Source organism: Lissotriton vulgaris, chromosome 5 (assembly GCF_964263255.1).
Source record: "Lissotriton vulgaris chromosome 5, aLisVul1.2, whole genome shotgun sequence".
Classification (NCBI taxonomy): domain Eukaryota; kingdom Metazoa; phylum Chordata; class Amphibia; order Caudata; family Salamandridae; genus Lissotriton; species Lissotriton vulgaris.
Genome location: NC_141693.1, coordinates 2,032,637,923 through 2,032,658,679, shown reverse-complemented (window position 1 = coordinate 2,032,658,679; position 20,757 = coordinate 2,032,637,923). Strand labels below are relative to the sequence as shown.

Here is a 20,757-nt window from a genome sequence, read left to right as displayed (position 1 = left end):
AGGCGCAGCAACTGTTGATGTAGGAGGAAAGTAGTTATATTTGTCAACCCTCATCAGCTTCCCAACAGTAACGATCCCTCAAAGAACCCGATGAACATAATCTTCATGCATTCCACATTCCAAGTCAAGGCGGCTTGGAATGCGGAATGCATAACATCAGAACATACATGTCTCAGATTGTTAGTTAAAGCTGTCTGTGCGTTATCTGGGTTATTCAGCTAGCGTGCACCATTACTTACAACCCTCACAGACAAGGCATATTTAAGCATGCCGTTGGCGCTCTCTGAGACCTCTTTAAATGAGGCTTAAAGGGATGTGAGAAACAAAGGTGCGCCCCCGCTGCAGGAAGCGACACCACCAACACTTCGGAAGGTAAAGCTGCTCCTTGGTCTGAGTGAAAGGAACTCGCCCCCGCCATCTATAAGAAGCACAACGAGTCATTTGCGCATGCACCCCAGCGCTGTGGCCACACCCACTTAAAGCGAATAAAGGCAACTAATGCTACCAGCATGCATTAGTATTTGTTTATTGGGGTGAGTGGATCGATGGGGCCAAGGTAGATTGTTTGGAAGGATGTTGTTGCCTTCAAAAGAGGGGTCTGTTGGGCCTCATTACCTTGGACGTTTGTACCTGTTGTCGTGTGGCCCCCAGCATACTTCTTGTAATATACTCAGAGTAGCAGAGACTCCTGTCTGTGCTGAAGCGACCCCTCTCCTGCTGCTGGAATGAATTCTAAGTCACTCGGTCTAACTCGATCACCTTTCCCGGTGTTGTGACTTAGGGAAGCCTTCTTCTCCAGGAGCAGTCTGCGGGGGGTTCGTGAGATACTTGTATTGCTGAATATATTTCCAGACCAGCTCTAGTCTGTGCCTGGGTAAGGCTCATGCTCTTCTACAGATGTTGCACCTGGGTTGCCTTTTGAAGTGATTTCCCTCACACCGGTGGGTCAGTGTGTCTGGTACCTCCACCAGTGGAATATGACTTCTGACGTCACTCATTCATGCCCAGAGCTGCTTTCCTCTTATTGGTGTCAGTCTTTGTAATCAGTGGATCCTGATGGTTTAAGTTTGCATGAACCCCAGGTACACAAAACAAGGGGTCAGAAACAATTAGTGTTGGGGATAAAGTGTTTCTTCTAAATCTCAATGAACATGCCAGTAAACATTGATAGCTGATGTCCCCCACAGTGGTAGTGGTAGGGCAATGTCCACAGGAAACATCGCTGACACGTCAGGCAGGGAAGAGAAGGGAAGGGTGAGTAACTGAGAGGAGAAGGGAAGAGGGTCTGCTCGTGGTCGACAGCGGAAGATCAGTGCATGTGCACCGTTCATCCAATGGTGATTTGAAGTTGTGGAGAACTATCTACTGGTTTCCCCCTGTTGACCATGCAAAGGGGTTGAGACCCTGATGGGGTTGTAGTGCATACGAAGAGGTGTATCTGTGCATCACTCTACCTCTAGCCTATGCATCAGTCAAGGAGACGGAGGACGCTAAGTTGTTGTGGGGTAAAGAACTGGTTTTCAATTCGAGACATATAGGGGTCGATTCCGATTCGGGAAAAACTGCTCCGAATAGCCGTTCGGAGCATTTTTCCCGTACGAATCGTACCCTGCAACGTCCCCCGTACGTACGAAGAAGTATGATTCGTACCAAATCATACAGAGACTGTACGAATCAAATCCCCGTACGAATCTCCCTCGGAACCCGCTGTACGCGACATCTGTACGGTTCGCGGCTGGTTTTTCCGACTCAGCAAGTATGATTTGTGTCGGGTACGCACCGTACAACCTTTTTTCTACGGGAGCTGAAAACAGCCGCAAAAGCAGAGTTCGCCCCGGGTACGGTGCGTACACCCCATGATCGCAGGGGTACTGTGCGTACCCTGCGATCATGGGATGTACGCACCGTACCCCTGCGATCATGGGGTGTACTCACCGTACCCCATGTTCGGTGAGTGTACGGTGCGTACACCCTGCGATCGCAACGGTACGTCCGTACACCCCATGATCGCAGGGGTACGCACCGTACCCCGCGGTCATGGGGTGTACGGACCGTACGGTGTGTATGTGATTGTGTGCTTTTCCGTATGAACTGTCTTACCTGACGTGGACCGTACGAATCGCGTCCTCATACCCTGGTCCAGATCGTACTCGTCGGGTCGTACAGCATGTTTGCGAATCGTACGGTTCACTGTGAAGGGTCCTTGTCGTACGGTTTCACCCTTGCAATTTGGACGGTTCGCGCCGATTCGGACAGATTGATGAGATACGGATCATACTACGCGATTCGGACGGACGTGTACAATTCGTATGGAGAGGGCTCCGGATACGAATCGGACGGATGCTTTTTTTCCGGAATCGGAATCGACCCCATAGTGTTACCTGAGTGAATCTATGTGCTGTGAGTGTTAAGGTGGCTGTACTTGTTTCCATAGCTAGTACTTGCCACATTTTATGGAACCAGGGAGCTGCAGGTGGGGTTTCCTGCCTCTTCCAGTATAGGGCCATCAATTGTTTTGCTGCCCCTGACATGTGCCATATGAGCTGTTGACCAGAGTGGTTGGAGTTGATGGAGGCATACCCAGGAGTACCATCCGCAACTCGGCTGGGACGGGGTATCTTACTGTCTACTTGATATGACCCAGAATTTCATTCCAGAGAGTCTGGTTGAGTGCACGGGTCCACTATATGTGCAGAACTGTTCCTTCCTCTCTGGGGCAACACCAACATTGTTTGGACTCAGTAAGAATGCTGTTATGAAGTCGGGCCGGGTTAGGTACCATTGGTACATGAGTTTGTATGTGGGCTCTTGCTGTGCGATGCTCTGTAGGGATTTGGGAATGTCTTGCCAGAGTTTGTCCCAGTCTTTCACACGGTGTGTAGGTGCGTTTATCTGCAGCTGAGTTGGGCATATGGAGGCCCCAATGACGAAGTTGAACTAATTGGAGTCTTGTGTTTGGAAAGCCCGAAGTCTTCTTCACATTTGTCAAATGTCTTGACGCCGTCCCTGAAAAAGAGGTATTTTCGTGTATTGAATCCCTGTGTGACCATTTGGGGTAGGAGTGAAGTCTAGATTTCTGGCAGTGCAGGTGTTCAGGTGTTCGGGGATGGGAATGATATAAGGTTTCTTTTGATGGCTAAGTGGTCCTAGATGTCAAGGGCGGTTTACGAGGGAAGGGTTATAGATGTGTTTTTGGGTCAGTGAGCGTTAGAAGGGTCACCAACTTCTAAGTTTCTCTAAAATGTATTTCCGACAGTCCATCCCCTTTATTGTGGACCAGTCCTCCCCGCGTGGAGTGATGTGTAGCCTAGGGCACCGTATGGAAGTTGCTCTCCATTGAAAAGGGGTTTGGGTGTGTAGTAGCAATATGTCATGTGTTTGGGAACAGGCAATCTGTCCTTTTTTATTTTGCAGCCGGACACGCATTCAAAATGATGAAGTTTATGGGTCAAAGCGGACGGGGGTCTCCAGGGTATAAGAGCAGTATGTCCACTCAAATGAGCGCTATTTTATCTTCTCAGACCCCTAACAGGATGCCCTTCATGTCCTCTGCAATAAGCACTATTTTGTCTTCTAAGCCCCCAAATAGGATGCCCTTGATGTCCTAGTTTGTCTTATATGAATATGTGGCGGTTTTACTACTAGGGTGAATAAGAGTGCGAAAGTGGTCCTCCCTGTCTCGTACCCCTGGCTACTTTGATTGGGAGGGTGCGTTGTCCATTGATCCACACGCCCACTGCGGGTGTCCAGCAGGCTGCCATCATCTTGTCCTGCAACTTGAGGCCTAGTTGGATTTTGTTCAGGACTGCTTCAAGACCCTATTGAAAGCTTTTTCGAAGTCAAGGTAAATTAATAGGGTGTTAAGAAGTGGAAAGCATTGGGTCTTTCCCTGGTTTAGGTAGAAGCGTTGTTTTTGCTTCACACACAGGGCTCGCGAGGCTGGTGGTTACAGAGAAGGAATTACAGAGTGACAATAGGTGATCTTGGAATAGTGGGAGAAATGTTCCAGCAGGGAGTGATTTAAGATCTTTGTATATTTCGCCTGTCGTTTGTCGAGGATCTCGAGACGGGCACTCACAGTCTTGTAGATATGTTTGTATGACCGCCTCGTCTTCTTGCCTCTTTCGTATAGAGTTTGAAAAAGGTGTGAAAAGTGGCTTGTTTTCTCATTCTCCTTTTGTCCACTCTCCGTTGTGTGTGCAAACTTGCAGGATGAATGTTTTGGTTCTGTTAAGAAAGATTTTAGGTGTAGGAAGGTAAGCCACCTTGTCACCTTTGTAGGAGAAGGCGTCTCCTACAAAGGTGACAAGGTGGTCTTCTACTAGAAGAATTGTCCTATCACGAGGAGAGATCTCTCTGCCATATTAGTTATATTTGCTTTTAATTGAACTTGTACTATTGGTATTTTACGCTGCGTGTTTGTCCTGGGATTGTGCTTGTCAATGCATTCCCCAGGTGTCTCAGCAGTTCTCCGGGGCATAATATCAACAACTAGTGATATTTATCGCTAAATGATCCTAGCGATATTTTATTTATCGCCGCGCATCGCCAGATTTTATCGCACAGATAACGTGCTATTAGCAACGTTTATCTCAAATGCGATAAAATATCCGGAGATCGCGGCTCAATGTGTGAATATCGCAGGAAATCCAGCGATATTCAGGCATCATCGCCACTAGGGTCTTAACTTGAATATCCACCTCCCATTGGATATACAGGGTAAGAAGTGACCTGCATTGATAATAGGCGATAGCGATGTTAGCGACTGCTTTCAGTCGCTAACAGGTTGGGTACGCCCACTTTGCATGTCATTAGCGATAAATATCGCTGACATGCAAAGCGGGCCCCAAACCGCTCGCTATCGCCTACAAGCTGTCACTAATTGCTGTTAGCGACAGCTTGCTAATAGGGTGATAAAATTATCGCCGCTTTCACGGGAAAAAGTCCTCCTAAAGCGGCGATATCGCCCTTGCTAATATGCCCCAAGTTCTTTTGTATCCCTCCTGAAGCTCAGCAGCTCTTCCATGTCTCTCCTACAGTTCTGCTGAGCTCCTGTTCCTCATGTGTCTCAGCAGTTCTTTTGTATCTCTCCTGCAGCTCAGCAGCACTTCCATGCCTCTCCTGCAGTTCTCCTGAGCTCCTGTTCCTCATGTGTCTCAGCAGTTCTTTTGTATCTTTCCTGGAGCTCAGCAGCACTTCCATGCCTCTCCTGCAGTTCTCCTGAGCTCCTGTTCCTCATGTGTCTCAGCAGTTCTTTTGTATCTTTCCTGGAGCTCAGCAGCCTTTCAATGTCTATCCTGCTGTTCTGCTGAGCTCCTGTTCCTCATGTGTCTCAGCAGTTCTTTTGTATCTTTCCTGGAGCTCAGCAGCCTTTCAATGTCTCTCCTGCTGCTCTGCTGAGCTTCAGTTCCCCAGGTGTCTCAGCAGGTCTGTTATATCTCCCCTGCAGCTCAGCAGCACTTCTACGTCTATCCTGCTGTTCTGCTGAGCAGGGGAGGCTCTAGGCTCATGGCGGCCCTGGGCAGGGCACGTTTGTAGGGGGCCCCGGAAGAAGGGGTACGGGCAGGGCAGAGCGCAGAGGCCAGTGAAGAGGGGGTGAGTCAGGGTGTTTGGAAGTGGAACAGAGCCGGAGGGCACCAAACCCCAGCCAGGGGCAGCCACGCAAATATGTATCCATCCTCAGAGGATTATTATATTAAGGATTTATATTGGCGTGGTGGCCCCTGGGGTTTGGTGGCCCTGTGCAGGTGCACAGCTTGCACATGCCTAAAGCTGCCCCTGTGCTGAGCTCCTGGTCCCCATGTGTCTCAGCAGTGCTTTGAATCTCTCCTGGAGCTCAACAGCCCTTCAATGTCTCTCCTGCTGCTCTTCTAAGCTCCTGTTCCCCAAGTGTCTCAGCAGTTCTGTTGTATCTCTCCTGCAGCTCAGCAGCACTTCATTGTCTCTCCTCCTGCTCTGATGAGCTCCCGTTTCCCAGTTGTCTCAGCAGTTCTTTTGCATCTCTCCTGCAGCTCAGCAGCACTTCTATGTCTCTCCTACTGTGCTGCTGAGCTCCTGTCCCCCTTGTGTCTCAGCAGTTCTTTTGTATTTCTCCTGCAGGCCAGCTCAGCAGCACTTCAATGTCTCTAGTGTTGCTCTGCTGAGCTCCTCTACCCCAGGTGTCTCAGCAGGTCTGCTGTATCTCTCCTGCAGCTCAGCAGCACTTCTATGTCTCTCCTGCTGCTCTGCTGATCTCCTGGTCCCCATGTGTCTCAGCAGTTCTTTTGTATCTCTCCTGAAGCTCAGCAGCACTTCCATGTCTCTCCTGCTGCTCTGCTGAGCTCCTGTTCCTCATGTGTCTCAGCAGTTCTTTTGTATCTTTCCTGGAGCTCAGCAGCACTTCCATGTCTCTCCTGCTGTTCTGCTGAAATCCTGTTCCCCATGTGTCTCAGCAGTTATTTTGTATCTCTCCTGTAGCTCTGCAGCACTTCCATGTCTCTCCTGCTGTGCTCCCGTCCCTCTTGTGTCTCAGCAGTACTTTTGTATCTCTCCTAAAGGCCAGCTCAGCAGCACTTCAATATCTCTCCTGCTGCTCCGCTGAGCTCCTGTTCCCCAGGTGTCTCGGCAGGTCTGTTGTATCTCTCCTGCAGCTCAGCAGCACTTCCATGTCTCTCTTGCTGTTCTGCTGAGCTCCTGTTCCCCGTGTGTCTCAGCAGTTCCTTGAATCTCTCAAGGAGCTCAGCCGCCCTTCAATTTATCTCCTGATGCTCTGCTGAGCTCCTGTTTCCCAGGTGTCTCAGCAGTTCCTTTGTATCTCTCTTGGAGCTCAGCAGCATTTCCATGTTTCACTGCTGTTCTGCTAAGCTCCTGTTCCCCAGGTGTCTCAGCAGTTCTTTTGTATCCCTCCTGAAACTGAGCAGCATTTCAATGTCTATCCTGCTGCTCTGCTGAGCTCCTGTTCCCCATGTTTCTCAGCAGTTCTTTTGTATCTCTCCTGCAGCTCAGCAGCACTTCCATGTCTATCCTGCTGAAATCTTGTCCCTCTTGTGTCTCAGCAGTTCTTTTGTATCTCCCCTGGAGCTCAGCAGCACTTCCAAGTCTCTCCTGCTGTGCTCCTGTTCCCTCTTGTGTCTCAGCAGTTCTTTTGTATCTCTCCTGTAGCTCAGCAGCACTTCTATGTCTCTCCTGTTGATCTCCTGGTCCCCATTTGTCTCAGCAGTTCTTTTGTATCTCTCTTGCAGCTCAGCAGCCCTTCAATGCCTCTCCTGCTGAGATCCTGTTTCCCATGTGTCTCAGCAGTTCTTTTGTATCTCTCCTGAAGCTCAGCAGCACTTCCATGTCTCTCCTGCTGCTCTGATGAGATCCATTTCCCAGTTGTCTCAGCAGTTCTTCTGTATCTCTCCTGCAGCTCAGCAGCACTTCCAAGTCTCCCCTGCTGTTCTGCTGAGCTCCTGTTCCCCGTGTGTCTCAGCAGTTCTTTGAATCTCTCCTCGAGCTCAGCAGCCCTTCAATTTGTCTCCTGATGCTCTGCTGAGCTCCTGTTTCCCAGGTGTCTCAGCAGTTCTTTTGTATCTCTCTTGGAGCTCAGCAGCACTTCCATGTCTCACTGCTGTTCTGCTGAGCTCCTGTTCCCCAGGTGTCTCAGCAGTTCTTTTGTATCCCTCCTGAAACTGAGCAGCATTTCAATGTCTATCCTGCTGCTCTGCTGAGCTCCTGTTCCCAATGTTTCTCAGAAGTTCTTTTGTATCTCTCTTGCAGCTCAGCAGCCCTTCAATGTCTCTCCTGCTGAGATCCTGTTTCCCATGTGTCTCAGCAGTTCTTTTGTATCTCTCCTGTAGCTCAGCATCACTTCTATGTCTCTCCTGTTGATCTCCTGGTCCCCATTTGTCTCAGCAGTTCTTTTGTATCTCTCTTGCAGCTCAGCAGCCCTTCAATGTCTCTCCTGCTGAGATCCTGTTTCCCAGGTGTCTCAGCAGTTCTTTTGTATCTCTCTTGGAGCTCAGCAGAACTTCCATGTTTCACTGCTGTTCTGCTGAGCTCCTGTTCCCCAGGTGTCTCAGCAGTTCTTTTGTATCCCTCCTGAAACTGAGCAGCATTTCAATGTCTATCCTGCTGCTCTGCTGAGCTCCTGTTCCCCATGTTTCTCAGCAGTTCTTTTGTATCTCTCCTGCAGCTCAGCAGCACTTCCATGTCTATCCTGCTGAACTCTTGTCCCTCTTGTGTCTCAGCAGTTCTTTTGTATCTCCCCTGGAGCTCAGCAGCCCTTCAATGTCTCTCCTGCTGAGATCCTGTTTCCCATGTGTCTTAGCAGTTCTTTTGTATCTCTCCTACAGCTCAGCAGCACTTCTATGTCTCTCCTGCTGTGCTTCTGAGCTCCTGTTCCCCTTGTGTCTCATCAGTGCTTTTGTATCTCTCCTGGAGCGCAGCAGCCCTTCAGCGTCTCTCCTGCCAGCAGTTCTTTCATATCTCTCTTGCAGCTCAGCAGCCCTTCAATGTCTCTCCTGCTGTTCTGCTGAGGTCCTTTTCCCCCTGTGTCTCAGCAGTTCTTTTGTATCTCTCCTGCAGCTCAGCAGCACTTCAATGTCTCTCCTGCTGCTCTGATGAGCTCCCGTTTTCCAGTTGTCTCAGCAGTTCTTTTGTATCTCTCCTGCAGCTCAGCAGCACTTCTATGTCTCTCCTGGTCTCCATGTGTCTCAGCAGTTCTTTCATATCTCTCTTGCAGCTCAGCAGCCCTTCAATGACTCTCCTGCTGAGATCCTGTTTCCCATGTGCCTCAGCAGTTCTTTCCTGGAGCTCAGCAACCTTTCAAAGTCTCTCCTGCTGTTCTGCTGAAATCCTGTTTCCCAGGTGTCTCAGCAGTTCTTTTGTATCTCCCCTGGAGCTCAGCAGCACTTCCATGTCTCTCCTGCTGTGCTGCTGTGCTCCTGTCCCCCTTGTATCTCATCAGTTCTTTTGTACCTCTCCTGGAGCGCAGAATCCCTTCAGCATCTCTTCTGCTGCTCTGCTGAGCTCACGTTCCCCAGGTGTCTCAGCAGTTCTTTTGTATCCCACTTGCAGCTCAGCAGCACTTCTGTGTCTCTCCTGGAGATCTCCTGGCCCCCATGTATCTCAGCAGCAGCTTGTTTGTATCTCTCCTGCAGCTCAGCAGCACTTCAATGTCTCTCCTGCTGCTCTGATGAGCTCCCATTTTCCAGTTGTCTCAGCAGTTCTTTTATATCCGCTCTGCAGCCACGCAGCACTTCCATGTCTCTACTGCTGTTCTGCTGATCTCCTGGTCCCCATGTGTCTCAGCAGTCTTTTTGTATTTCTCCTGGAGCTCAGTAGCACGTTCATGCCTCTCGTGCTGTACTGCTGAGCTCCTGTTTTCCATGCATCTCAGTGGTTATTGTATCTCTCCTGGAGCTCAGCAGTACTTCCATGTCTCTCCCACTGTGCTGCTGAGTTCCTGTTTCCCATGTGTCACAGCAATTCTTTTTGTATCTCTGCTGGAGCTCAGCACCCCTTCAGCGTCTCTCCTGCTGCTCTGCTGAGCTCCTGTTCCCCAGGTGTCTCAGCAGTTCTTTTGTATCTCACCTGCACCTCAGCAGCACTTCTATGTCTCTCCTGGGGATCTTCTGGTCCCCATGTGTCTTAGCAGTTCTTTTGTATCTCTCCTGAAGCTCAGCAGCCCTTCAATGTCTCTCCTGCTGTTCTTCTGAGATCCTGTTTCACAGGTGTTCCAGCATTTCTTTTGTATCTCTCCTGCAGCTCAGCAGCACTTCATTGTCTCTCCTGTTTCTCTGATGAGCTCCCGTTTCCCAGTTGTCTCAGCAATCCTTTTGTATCTCTCCTGGAGCTCAGCAGCACTTTCATGCCTCTCTTGCTGTACTGCTGAGCTCCTGTTTCCCATGCATCTCAGTAGTTATTGTATCTCTCGTATAGCTCAGCAGTACTTTCATGTCCCTCCTAGTGTGCTGCTGAGTTCCTGTTGCCCAGGTGTCTCAGCAGTTCTTTTGTATCTCTCCTGCAGCTCAGCAGCACTTCAATGTTTCTCCTGCTGCTCTGATAAGCTCCTATTTCCCATGCTTCTCAGTGGTAATTGTGTATCTCTCCTGGAGCTCAGCAGTACTTCCACATCTCTCCTACTGTGCTGCTGAGTTCCTGTTTCCCAGGTGTCTCAGCAGTTCTTGTGTATCTCACCTGAAGCTCAGCAGCACTTCAATGCCAGTTCTGCTGAGCTCCTGGTCCCCATGTTTCTCAGCTGTCCTTTTATATCTCTCTTGTAGCTCAGCAGCACTTCCATGTCTATCGGGCCATTCTGCTGAGCTCTGTTCACCAGGTGTCTCAGCAGTTCTTTTGTATCTCTCCTGGAGCTCAGCAACACTTCCATGCCTCTTGTGCCTTTCTGTGAACTCCTGTTTCCCAGGTGTCTCAGCAGTTCTTTTGTATCTCTCTTGCAGCTCAGCAGCCCTTCAATGTCTCTCCTGAGGGTCTGCTGAGCTCCTGTTCCCCATGTGTCTCAGCAGTTCTTTTGTATCTCTCCTGCAGCTCAGCAGCACTTCCATGTCTCTCCTACTGTGCTGCTGAGCTCCTATTCGCAATGTGTCTCAGCAGTACTTTTGTATCCCTCCTGCAGCTCAGCAGCACTTCCATGTCTCTCCTACTTTGCTGCTGAGCTCCTATTCACAATGTGTCTCAGCAGTTCTTTTGTATCTCTCCTGCAGCTCAGCAGCACTTCCATGTCTCTCCTACTGTGCTGCTGAGCTCCTATTCGCAATGTGTCTCAGCAGTTCTTTTGTATCTCTCCTGCAGCTCAGCAGCACTTCCATGTCTCTCCTACTGTGCTGCTGAGCTCCTATTCGCAATGTGTCTCAGCAGTACTTTTGTATCCCTCCTGCAGCTTAGCAGCACTTCCATGTCTCTCCTACTTTGCTGCGGAGCTCCTATACGCCATGTGTCTCAGCAGTTCTCTTGTATCCTCCTGCAGCTTTGCAGCAGTTCCATGCCTCTCCTGAATGTGCACTGAAATCTTGTCTCCATTGCATCCAGCTAAAGTCTCCCCTCTCCTTGCAGCTCAGCAGCGTCCGTGGCTGGTGCACCAGGTGGAACTGGACACCAAGTTCCTGCGAGAGATGAACGTCCTGGATTACAGCCTCCTGGTCGCTTTTCAGCCTCTTCACGCGGACGAGAGGTCGCAGAGCTGGTCCTTTGCCAACCTCATCCTCCGGACAAAGCAGTGAGTACACACCCTTATTGCTGCAGTAAATGTAAGGAGTAGTGATGGAGAGCCCTGCAGGTTTCTTGTGTCCCTCACATTCACTCCCTCACTCATCCTATCGGGGTCACAGATGGATGATGAATGGACTGGGGGGAGTGGGGCTCCTGTGTGCCTCACAGTCACTCCCTCACTCACTCATCCTATCGGGGTCACAGATGGGTGATGAATGGACTGCGGGGAGTGGGGCTCCTGAGTGCCTCACAGTCACTCCCTCACTCACTCATCCTATCGGGGTCACAGATGGGTGATGAATGGACAGCCCTGTAGGGCTCCTGAGTGCCTCACAGTCACTCCCTCACTCGCTCATCTATTTGGGGTCACAGATGGATGATGAATGGACTGGGGGAGTGGGGCTCCTGTGTGCCTCACAGTCACTCCCTCACTCACTCATCCTATCAGGGCACAGATGGATGAAGAATGGACTGGGGGGAGTGGGGCTCCTGTGTGCCTCACAGTCACTCCCTCACTCACTCATCCTATCAGGGTCACAGATGGGTGATGAATGGACAGCCCTGTGGGGCTCCTGTGTGCCTCACAGTCACTCCCTCACTCACTCATCCTATCTGGGTCACAGATGGGTGATGAATGGACAGCCCTGTGGGTCTCCTGTGTGCCTCAGAGTCCCTCCCTCACTCACTCATCCTATCGGGGTCACAGATGGGTGATGAATGGACAGCCCTGTAGGGCTCATGTGGGCCTCACAGTCACTCCCTCACTCACTCATCCTAGCAGGGTCACAGATGGGTGATGAATGGACAGCCCTGTGGGTCTCCTGTGTGCCTCACAGTCCCTCCCTCACTCACTCATCCTATCGGGGTCACATATGGGTGATGAATGAACAGCCCTGTGGGGCTCCTGTGTGCCTCACAGTCACTCCCTCACTCACTCATCCTATCAGGGCACAGATGGATGAAGAATGGACTGGGGGGAGTGGGGCTCCTGTGTGCCTCACAGTCACTCCCTCACTCACTCATCCTATCAGGGTCACAGATGGGTGATGAATGAACAGCCCTGTGGGGCTCCTGTGTGCCTCACAGTCACTCCCTCACTCACTCATCCTATCTGGGTCACATATGGGTGATGAATGGACAGCCCTGTGGGGCTCCTGTGTGCCTCGCAGTCCCTCCCACACTCATCCTATCAGGCTCACAGTTGGCTGATATCTGGACTGGGGGGAGTGGGGCTTCTGTGTGCCTCACAGTCAACCCCCTTATCAATCTATCAATCAATCAGAGCATTTGTAAAGTGCACTACTTACCCGTGCGGGTCTCAAGGCGCTGGGAGGTGGGGAGTGCTGCTACTGCTCGAAAAGCCAGGTCTTAAGGCCTTAGTCATCCTTTCAGAGCCACGGATGGGTGAGGAACTTATAGCCCTGTGGGGCTCCTGTGTGCCTCACACAAAAATAAAAAACACATTAGGATGAGGATCGTACAGGCACAGATTACAAATGTACAATATTGAAAGAACTTCCTTGGGGGACATGGAAAGGGGTGTATTAGTTCTGGAAGTGTCGTTGGAAGAGAAGAGATTTGAGATCAGCTTTGAAAGTCCGGATAGAGGTGATGGTATGGAGAGGAGGAGGAAGTGAGTTCCAGATTCTGACCGCATTGCCTGAGAAGGATTGAGTCATCAATCTTTCACTTTTGAAGGTGGGGGGGGGGGGGCTCAAGCAGAAAATGTTCTACAGTACGTGAAGGTCTAGAGCCTCCAGAGATTTTCAGTTTATTCGCCAGGTATCAAGGGGAGGAAGTGTGCAAGGCTTTGTGTGTGATACAGGCAAGCTTTTAGATTGATCTTGCCTCAATGGGGAGACATCGAAGAGAAGACAAAATGGGTGTGATGTGGTCACTTCTTTTGGCCCCAAAGTCAAAACGAGCTGCTGAATGGAGAACGGGTTTAAGAGGGGAAAGGTGGGATTTGGGGAGGCCAGCAAGAAGAGAATTGCAATAGTCCAATCTAGCGAGAACCAGAGATTGGACCAGGGTTTTTAAGTCTTGCTCCAGGAAGAAACATCGAATCCTCCATAGAAGGCACAGTTGGTAATGTGCATTCTTTGCAATGGAATTGATGTGGGAGAGTAGATTGAGCCTTTTGTCAAGTATGGCACCAAGGGACTTTGCGCTGTCGACAACGATAGATTTATTGTTGAGTAAATTCAGCTGATCCATCCAAGATTGAACAGGAGGAGAGAGTGAGATCGAGAGGAGTGTGTTGTCTGGCACCAGCGTATGGATTCATTCACATCTCGAGACTTGGGTTCCCCTTCTCACTGCTGCCTTCACTGTTATCTGGCACCAGTGGACGGTACCAGAGTTGTGGAAAAGTGCCATAATTATTCCTCTTCATAAGAAGGGCCCACGGAAGGAGCCGCAAATTATCGACCAATCTCCCTGCTCGATGCAGTAGGGAAGATTTATGCAAAACGTTTGCACACTCGCCTAGATAATTGGAGGTATGATAATGGGATCATCAACGTGTCACAGGCTGGGTTTAGGAGAGGCCAAGGAACAACTGATCAAGCAATGGAGCTATTTATCATCGGCCTGAAATCTTCCAGCTATAAAAAATCTAAATTATATTTGACGTTTATTGAATTGAAAATGGTATTTGTTAGAACTGGCTATTTCTGGTTGGCTAAGGCTGACGCCAAAGCTAGGCAGAAACCACCATTATAGTCAGGGCAAGGGAGTCACACGCCAAGATAACCCCTGCTCACCCCCTTGGTAGCTTCGCACGAGCAGACAGGCCTATCCCGGAGGCAATGTGTAAAACAATTGCGCCAGCACACAACAGCAACAACATCCTAGGCACACCACAAAAGGAACTCCACACAAGGTTATATAAAAATAACTTCTGTATTGTCAAAACACATTAGATAGAATCACACATGTACCTGGTGCCAAAAGGCACGGGCAATATTCACAAGGGATTATTTACACCGGACAGGGCCACGTGTGCGCCTGTCAGAATCAGCACTTAGTAGAAAATAGAATATAGGATATAAAATCACTGTAGCACAAATTAGCAAATATAAATCACAACCAGTAACTACTGGTAACAGGTAAGTACCACCTACGCAACCCTAAACACCTTAGGAGAATGTCACGCAGGGACCTCACTAGGACCACCTGTACTAGAAAGAACAACCACCTGATCGGATCTGAGCGCTGGGATACTTACGGGTGACTACGCGCTTTACAAAACCCAATAATAATAATAAGTATCACAATGCAATTAGGGGTATAAGCAAGAACACATTACACATGATGCATCACAACATTCAGAGGTGTAGGGAAGGAAAACACATGATGCATAAAACATACATTCAGCAGTGTAAGAACATGGCACATGATGCATCAAAACCCATTCAGAGGTACCGGAGAAACACATGATGCCTAAAACATTCAGAGGTGTAAGGACAGAGAAGACACATGATGCATAAAAACATTCAGAGGTGCCAGAACACAACTCAATAGCGCAAAAACACATGATGCATGAAAACACATTCAGAGGTGAAATAAAACCACACAATTGCGCAAAACTTACATAAGCCACCACCTGTGGCAGTCCCTAGGCCAACTGGCCTTGTTGGGGCTAGTCAGAGGCCTAAACGTTGCAGCTGCCCACTAATTGCTGGGCAGCTGGGACATCAATAAAACTATGGCATGGGCTCTCATTAGCCCTTGAACAGAACTGCGCGAAAAGGTAGGAGCCACACAGGCTGAGACCCTTGCGGGTGAGTAGTGCGCTATACAAGTATCAATTGACAGGCTCTTGAACAAATATGCCCCCATGAGCCTCTCGGGGCTCGTCAACAAATGGCGCTTTCGAGCCTCTCAGGGCTCTAAACAAAAGTGGCACTCGAGAGCCTCGGGGCTCTGCAACAAATATCTCGCAGGCAGAAGGGGGCGGGCACCGGCAATGTGCCCCGATGCCCCCTCTAACTAAAAATGGCCCCCGGAGCCCTCTCAGGGCTCTACACACAATCTGGGCCCTGAGCTTCTCAGGGCTCGCAACCAATGCCCCACTGGTGGGAGCGGCCCTCTGGCCACCGAGGCCGCTCCGAAAAGAAAGAAGACACTGCCCCCGCACTCACTGGGTCTTCGCTGGTGCTGCGGGAGGCGGGAAACACTGCCGGTCTCTTCCGTCAGTCAGCGCGGGGCTCCTCTTCAACACCGGAGCCCCGGCTGCACTCTCAGTCGTTCTCCTTCCAGCAAAACCTCCGGGGCTCTCCCTGCACTCGGGAGCCCCGGGGGACCCGGCAGGCAGCTTCCTTCCCTCGTCTCGCGGCTGCAATCTCTGGGCACCCGGGGTTCCAGCACGGGCTCTCTCTTTGGGGGGAGCCTCGCTAGGAGTGAGACAGCTTCACGACCTGCTCCCCGGGTCCCCTCAGACAGCGCGGGGCTCCTCTTCGGTACCGGAGCCCCGCGGTACCTCCAGCCGCCTCTCCTTTCCTCGCGCTGCAGCAGCGAGGGCGGGACTTCCGGGACAGGCTGGGGCACTTCCGGGTCGTCGCTGGCAGCGCGGCGGCCCGGCGGCCCGGCGGCTTCTTGCACACTCCTGGGCTGCGGCGGTGAGAACACGGGGCAATGCCGGGTGGGCACCGGCTTTAAATAATTAATCAAATCGAGATGGGCACTCGATCGTGGCATAAAAGCGCTACTAAGTGCTCGGGGGAAGAAATCTCAGCGTGTCCAGCGCTGTAAGTGAAATAAAGTGCTCCTTAGCGCTAAAGGGCAATTCACAGCGCTCCCCAGTGCTGAAGGTCCAGAAAAAGCGCCCTCAAGCGCTAGAAAGGCAAAATAAAGCACCCCCAGCGAAGTCTTCCACAAAGTCCTTCAGGGGTCCAGGGGCTGCAGTAGTCCATCAGGTATCCAGGGCAAAGCAAAGTCCCCCTTCAGCCCAGGCAAGGCAGAGGGGTCCCCCAGAAGTCCTCCAGGCATCCAGGGGCTGGGCAGAGCCCGCCCCTGGCAGATTCCAGTACAAGACAAGAACCTTTTGGAAGGGGACACAGCCCCTTCTTTATACAGAGAAAGCCTTTGTCTAGCAGGGTGCAGGCAGTGTGAGAACCAGCTAGAACTGGTTAGAGGGAATTCCTTTCACTGGCCAGGCTAGGGACATCAGACGCACCCCAGGGGGTGGAGCCAGCATTGTGTGGGGAAACCCCAGCCTCATTCAGGACCCTCAAACCAGACGGTCAATCCACAAGCAGGCCCAGGCTCACTCCTCCTCTCACATCAGCATGCTACACACTCCATTCACCACCGGGGCAGACCCTCCCAGACTCTTGGAGCCAGGCTCACCAGCCAGCCTCAGCCAATCACACGCCAGACACAAATTACACAAATATGCCAACTTCTAGAAGTGGCACTTCTACACTAGACACAATCATGCCGCATATACCATTGCGCAGCATTCAATCTCACGAGTTTGCACATTCCAAACTCGACCCTGCACTCCCCACACATCAGGAACTACCATGGGCATACATATTCCCCATTCATTCCTATGGGAGGGCAGGTCACTCACCACACATACACAGAGAGCTCACGCACTTTGCACTGTACCACAGTGAAAAAGTGCACAGAGGCCTAAAATCACCAACACCAGGTCACAGAAACAGGCTAGGAAAAAGCAAAAAAAAGTCTTGCAGTGAACCTGCCAAAAGGGCCGGGTCCAACGGTATGTAAACCATGAGTTGCTTTGGTGAACACTCATTCCTGCCCAGAAAGACTGGCATTGGCAATTAAAGTCCTATATAATAATGATATGTCTTTTCGTAAGATATGGCCCGAGAGAAGTCACTGATAGCTTCAATATCAACGTTGGGATCGGCAGGGTTGTGTTCCGGTCACAGCTGTGTTTAATATTTTTATGAAGGATGTTGACAGCTATCTGAAGGTCCTCAACCTCGAGGTGCCGGTCTGTGGGGGTCGATGCTTCTGTGCTCCCGACACGTACCACACTGGCGAACATAAATCTGGAAGGCATCTAAATGTTTCTGCAACATAAAGAGTTACAGATTAACACCACAAATGAAAAATACAAGTTCGTAAAGAGCAGCGCTAGGCTGAAGAGTACCTTCAAGATCCGCAGAGCTCCTTTAGATCGCGTGGACCCTCACGGGTGAGTAGCGCCCTTTATAAATCCCTGATTGATTGATTGATTGATTGGGATACTGGGACCACCTTGGAGTGAGGCGGCTTGGCCGCTCCACCTATTGAAAAGTGGGGCGCAAAGAGCCGAAGTGACGCGGAGGCCTCCGCCTTGCCCCAACCAGACCCGCAGATGGGTGCCCCCCCTTGAGGCACATGGAGCACAGGCCCTTGCCCCAGCCAGGGCAGAAGATGGGTGCCCCCCCCCTTGAGGCACATGGAGCATAGGCCCTTGCCCCAGCCAAGGGCCGCAGATGGGTGCCCCCCCTTGAGGCGCATGGAGCACAGGCCCTTGCCCCAGCCAGGGCCGCAGATGGGTGCCCCCCCTTGAGGCACATGGAGCACAGGCCCTTGCCCCAGCCAGGGCTGCAGATGGGTGCACCCCCTTGAGGCACATGGAGCACAGGCCCTTGCCCCAGCCAAGGGCCTCAGATGGGTGCCCCCCCTCTTGAAGCGCATGGAGCACAAGCCCCACTTGCCCCAGCCAGGGCCGCAGATGGGTGCCCCCCCCTTGAGGCGCATGGAGCACAGGCCCTTGCCCCAGCCAGGGCCGCAGATGGGTGCCCCCCCCCCCCTTGAGGCACATAGAGCACAGGCCCTTGCCCCAGCTGAGGGCCGCAGATGGGTGCCCTCCCTTGAGGCACATGGTGCACAGGCCCTTGCCCCAGCCAAGGGCCGCAGATGGATGCCCCCCCCCCTTGAGGCGCATGGAGCACAGGCTCTTGCCCCAGCCAGGGCTGCAGATGGATGCCCCACCCCCTTGAGGCACATAGAGCATAGGCCCTTGCCCCAGCCAGGGCCGCAGATGGGTGGCCCCCCTTGAGGCACATAGAGCACAGGCCCTTGCCCCAGCCGAGGGCCGCTGATGGGTGCCCAACCTTGAGGCGCATGGAGCACAGGCCCTTGTCCCAGCCAAGGGCCACAGATGGATGCCCCACCCCCTTGAGGTATATCGAGCGCAGGCCCTTGCCGCAGGGCTTCATGGGGCAGAGCTGGGGGCTATAAAAGGCCAAGGGGTTGGCAGGGTGTGAGAAGTTGGCCTGATATATGATGTTTCCAATTCTGAAACCACCTTGTATCAGTCCAAACAATCCCTTATGGTGTCTGGTTGTAAGTCAACCTTTTTAGACAAGCTATCTTAAGGGTAGCATAGACTAAGCAGCCTTAAAGGCTTAACTCAAGAGGTCGTGTTAAGCGAGCTGTTTTACCAATCACAGTCCTGTAATATCAAATGAAAGGACACCACACAAGTATATATTATAAAAATATATGTATTTATTTCTAAATTAATCCCCAGTACTCTTTATGAGCAAAGGGGCACAAGCGTTAAATCAAAAGCACAGTATAACATACAAAGTTGCACAATTATGGATGAGGGCGGGTGGCCACTCAAACCATATATTAAAAAAGTGGTATAAGAGATACCAATCGAACAGTGGTTAGGCCTAGGGCCTAGGGAATCGCTGGGAGCAGTCGGGACAAGCAATGCTGAAGTCGGGAAAAGCCCGCGGGATTCAGGTGCTGCACTTAAAGTGCGGCTTGCACCAATGCAATGTCAATGGTGAGTAAAAGTTACACAAATAGAGTTTAAGGACACTTCCGCTGAACCTAGAGGAACCAAACTTTAGACACAGACCCTAGAGGTGCGTACCAGTGTGGAAACACCGGCGTTGCAATGTTACCTCACCCACAGGAAGCAGGTGCATAGGGTCGAAGTGGCGTCGGGTTTTGACACACAGGTTCTTGGTGCTTGAAGCTGAAGATGCTGCAGGCGATGTGAAGGAGAAGTGTCCGGTGGGATCCAAGGGGGGATCAGAGTAGAAAAGTACCTGAAAGCAGAGGGGACAGAGTCTGGGTCACTCAGCAGTGACCAGGGTGGAACCAGGATGGAACCAGGCAATGTCGGGCGCAATCAGGTAGTTGTCGAGGAGCTTCTCTCCGCTGTCACGTGGGCTCTGGGGCATCTGCGACGTCCAGGAGCAGGTCACGATCTGTCCCACGCAGGCTCTCACCGTCGGCGCAGTCGGCTTCAAGATTGGAGGAAACAACACTTGGCAAGAGCAATCCATGCAGGACCGGGGGATTGCTTCTCACTCGGACCAGGAGGGTCAGAGCGGGTGCTCCTTTTCAGAGGAGCTGGTGCAAGTCTGGAGCAACCAGAATCGCAAGTCGGTTTTAGGTTTTCGTCGGCACAGGGGCCACAAGCCAGCTGGCAAGTGACCGGGCCAACGCGTCGAGCCAAAGCAAGCAGAAGGGCCCCACGCAGCACTCGTCGAGTGTAGAGGGGTGAGCTTCGGTGCAGGAGTGGCTCAGGGTTGGCGCTCCTCAAACCCCAGTGTACAGCTTCGAGGGTCACTCGTGGGCTGCACGGTCAGCGTCTCGTGGTCTTTTCAAGATGGCGTGCCCCACGCTTCCGGTCGCCTCCACGGGTCTCAGCTCTGCAGGGACTGTGGATCGGGCTGTAAGAAGGCAGGCAAGCTTGATCTTGTTGATCTCTGTTGCTCGAGTTCTGGCGGGAACTGCAACAAAGCAGACGTCGATGTGCTGGATGGGGCCTGTTTGCACAGGGTGGTCACTCCTTGACCACAAGGGAGATTCTTCAGTCTTCTACGTCGAGTAGGATGTCGAAGGGTCCAGAGTTTCATTTCAAATGTTTCATCAGGATAATCTGAGTGCGTTGGCACTGCTCCCATTCTTATACCAATCTAGGGGGCTGGATTACCTGCTAGGTCCCCTCCTATGGGTGGGACCCAGGAAGGGGGTGGATACACCCCTTTCCCTTTGATCCAGGCCGCGCTGGGACTGGGGCTGGTGTGCCCCAGAACCGGTTTGGCCGGATTATGCAAGGGGCAGCCTTGTGCTCCCCAGGCAGTGCCTGGTTTCTTTCAAAACTCCCTGCTACAATCCACTATCTCCTGTCTGGGGTGGTGTAACACCGCCCTGCGACAGGAAAGCCTTTGTCCAGGCCTCCTCTGCTGAGTTTCGTTCAGCAGCAGAAGGTCAGACTTGTGTCTGTGGCAGAAGCATCCATTTTGTGGATCTGAGGCTCTTTTAAAAATCAACCGCGCTTCAGTAAAGTAACATGTCTTCCCCCTCTAGAGGGGTGGAATGCTATCCCCGTCGCCAGAACTGTCGAGGGGATAGTATTCCAAATCATATGACACCTTACTCGACATGTTTTGATAAAGCCAAACCAAAGTTGCTATATAACCTCGAGGATTATAAGGCACTTAATTGTATATGGTTTGGCATTATCCCGGAACAGCTTAGGGAGTTGTTCCCGACAGCGGCAGACAGGCTCAGCTCATGCCAGAGCTCCATCTCACATTAAACCACGCACTCTACCTCCAGGATTGATAAGGCCTT

The 20,757-nt window shown here is 51.5% G+C and overlaps 1 protein-coding gene across 1 annotated transcript in view; it reads left to right on the top strand.

Moving 5' to 3' along the window:
• PIP5KL1 (phosphatidylinositol-4-phosphate 5-kinase like 1) overlaps positions 1-20,757 on the top strand; it is a 370,871-nt gene that overhangs the window by 327,593 nt on the left and 22,521 nt on the right. The window contains exon 10 of the mRNA XM_086924947.1: positions 11,032-11,194. Coding sequence (XP_086781073.1) covers positions 11,032-11,194 — 163 coding nt within the window. The remainder of the gene's footprint in view (positions 1-11,031; positions 11,195-20,757) is intronic.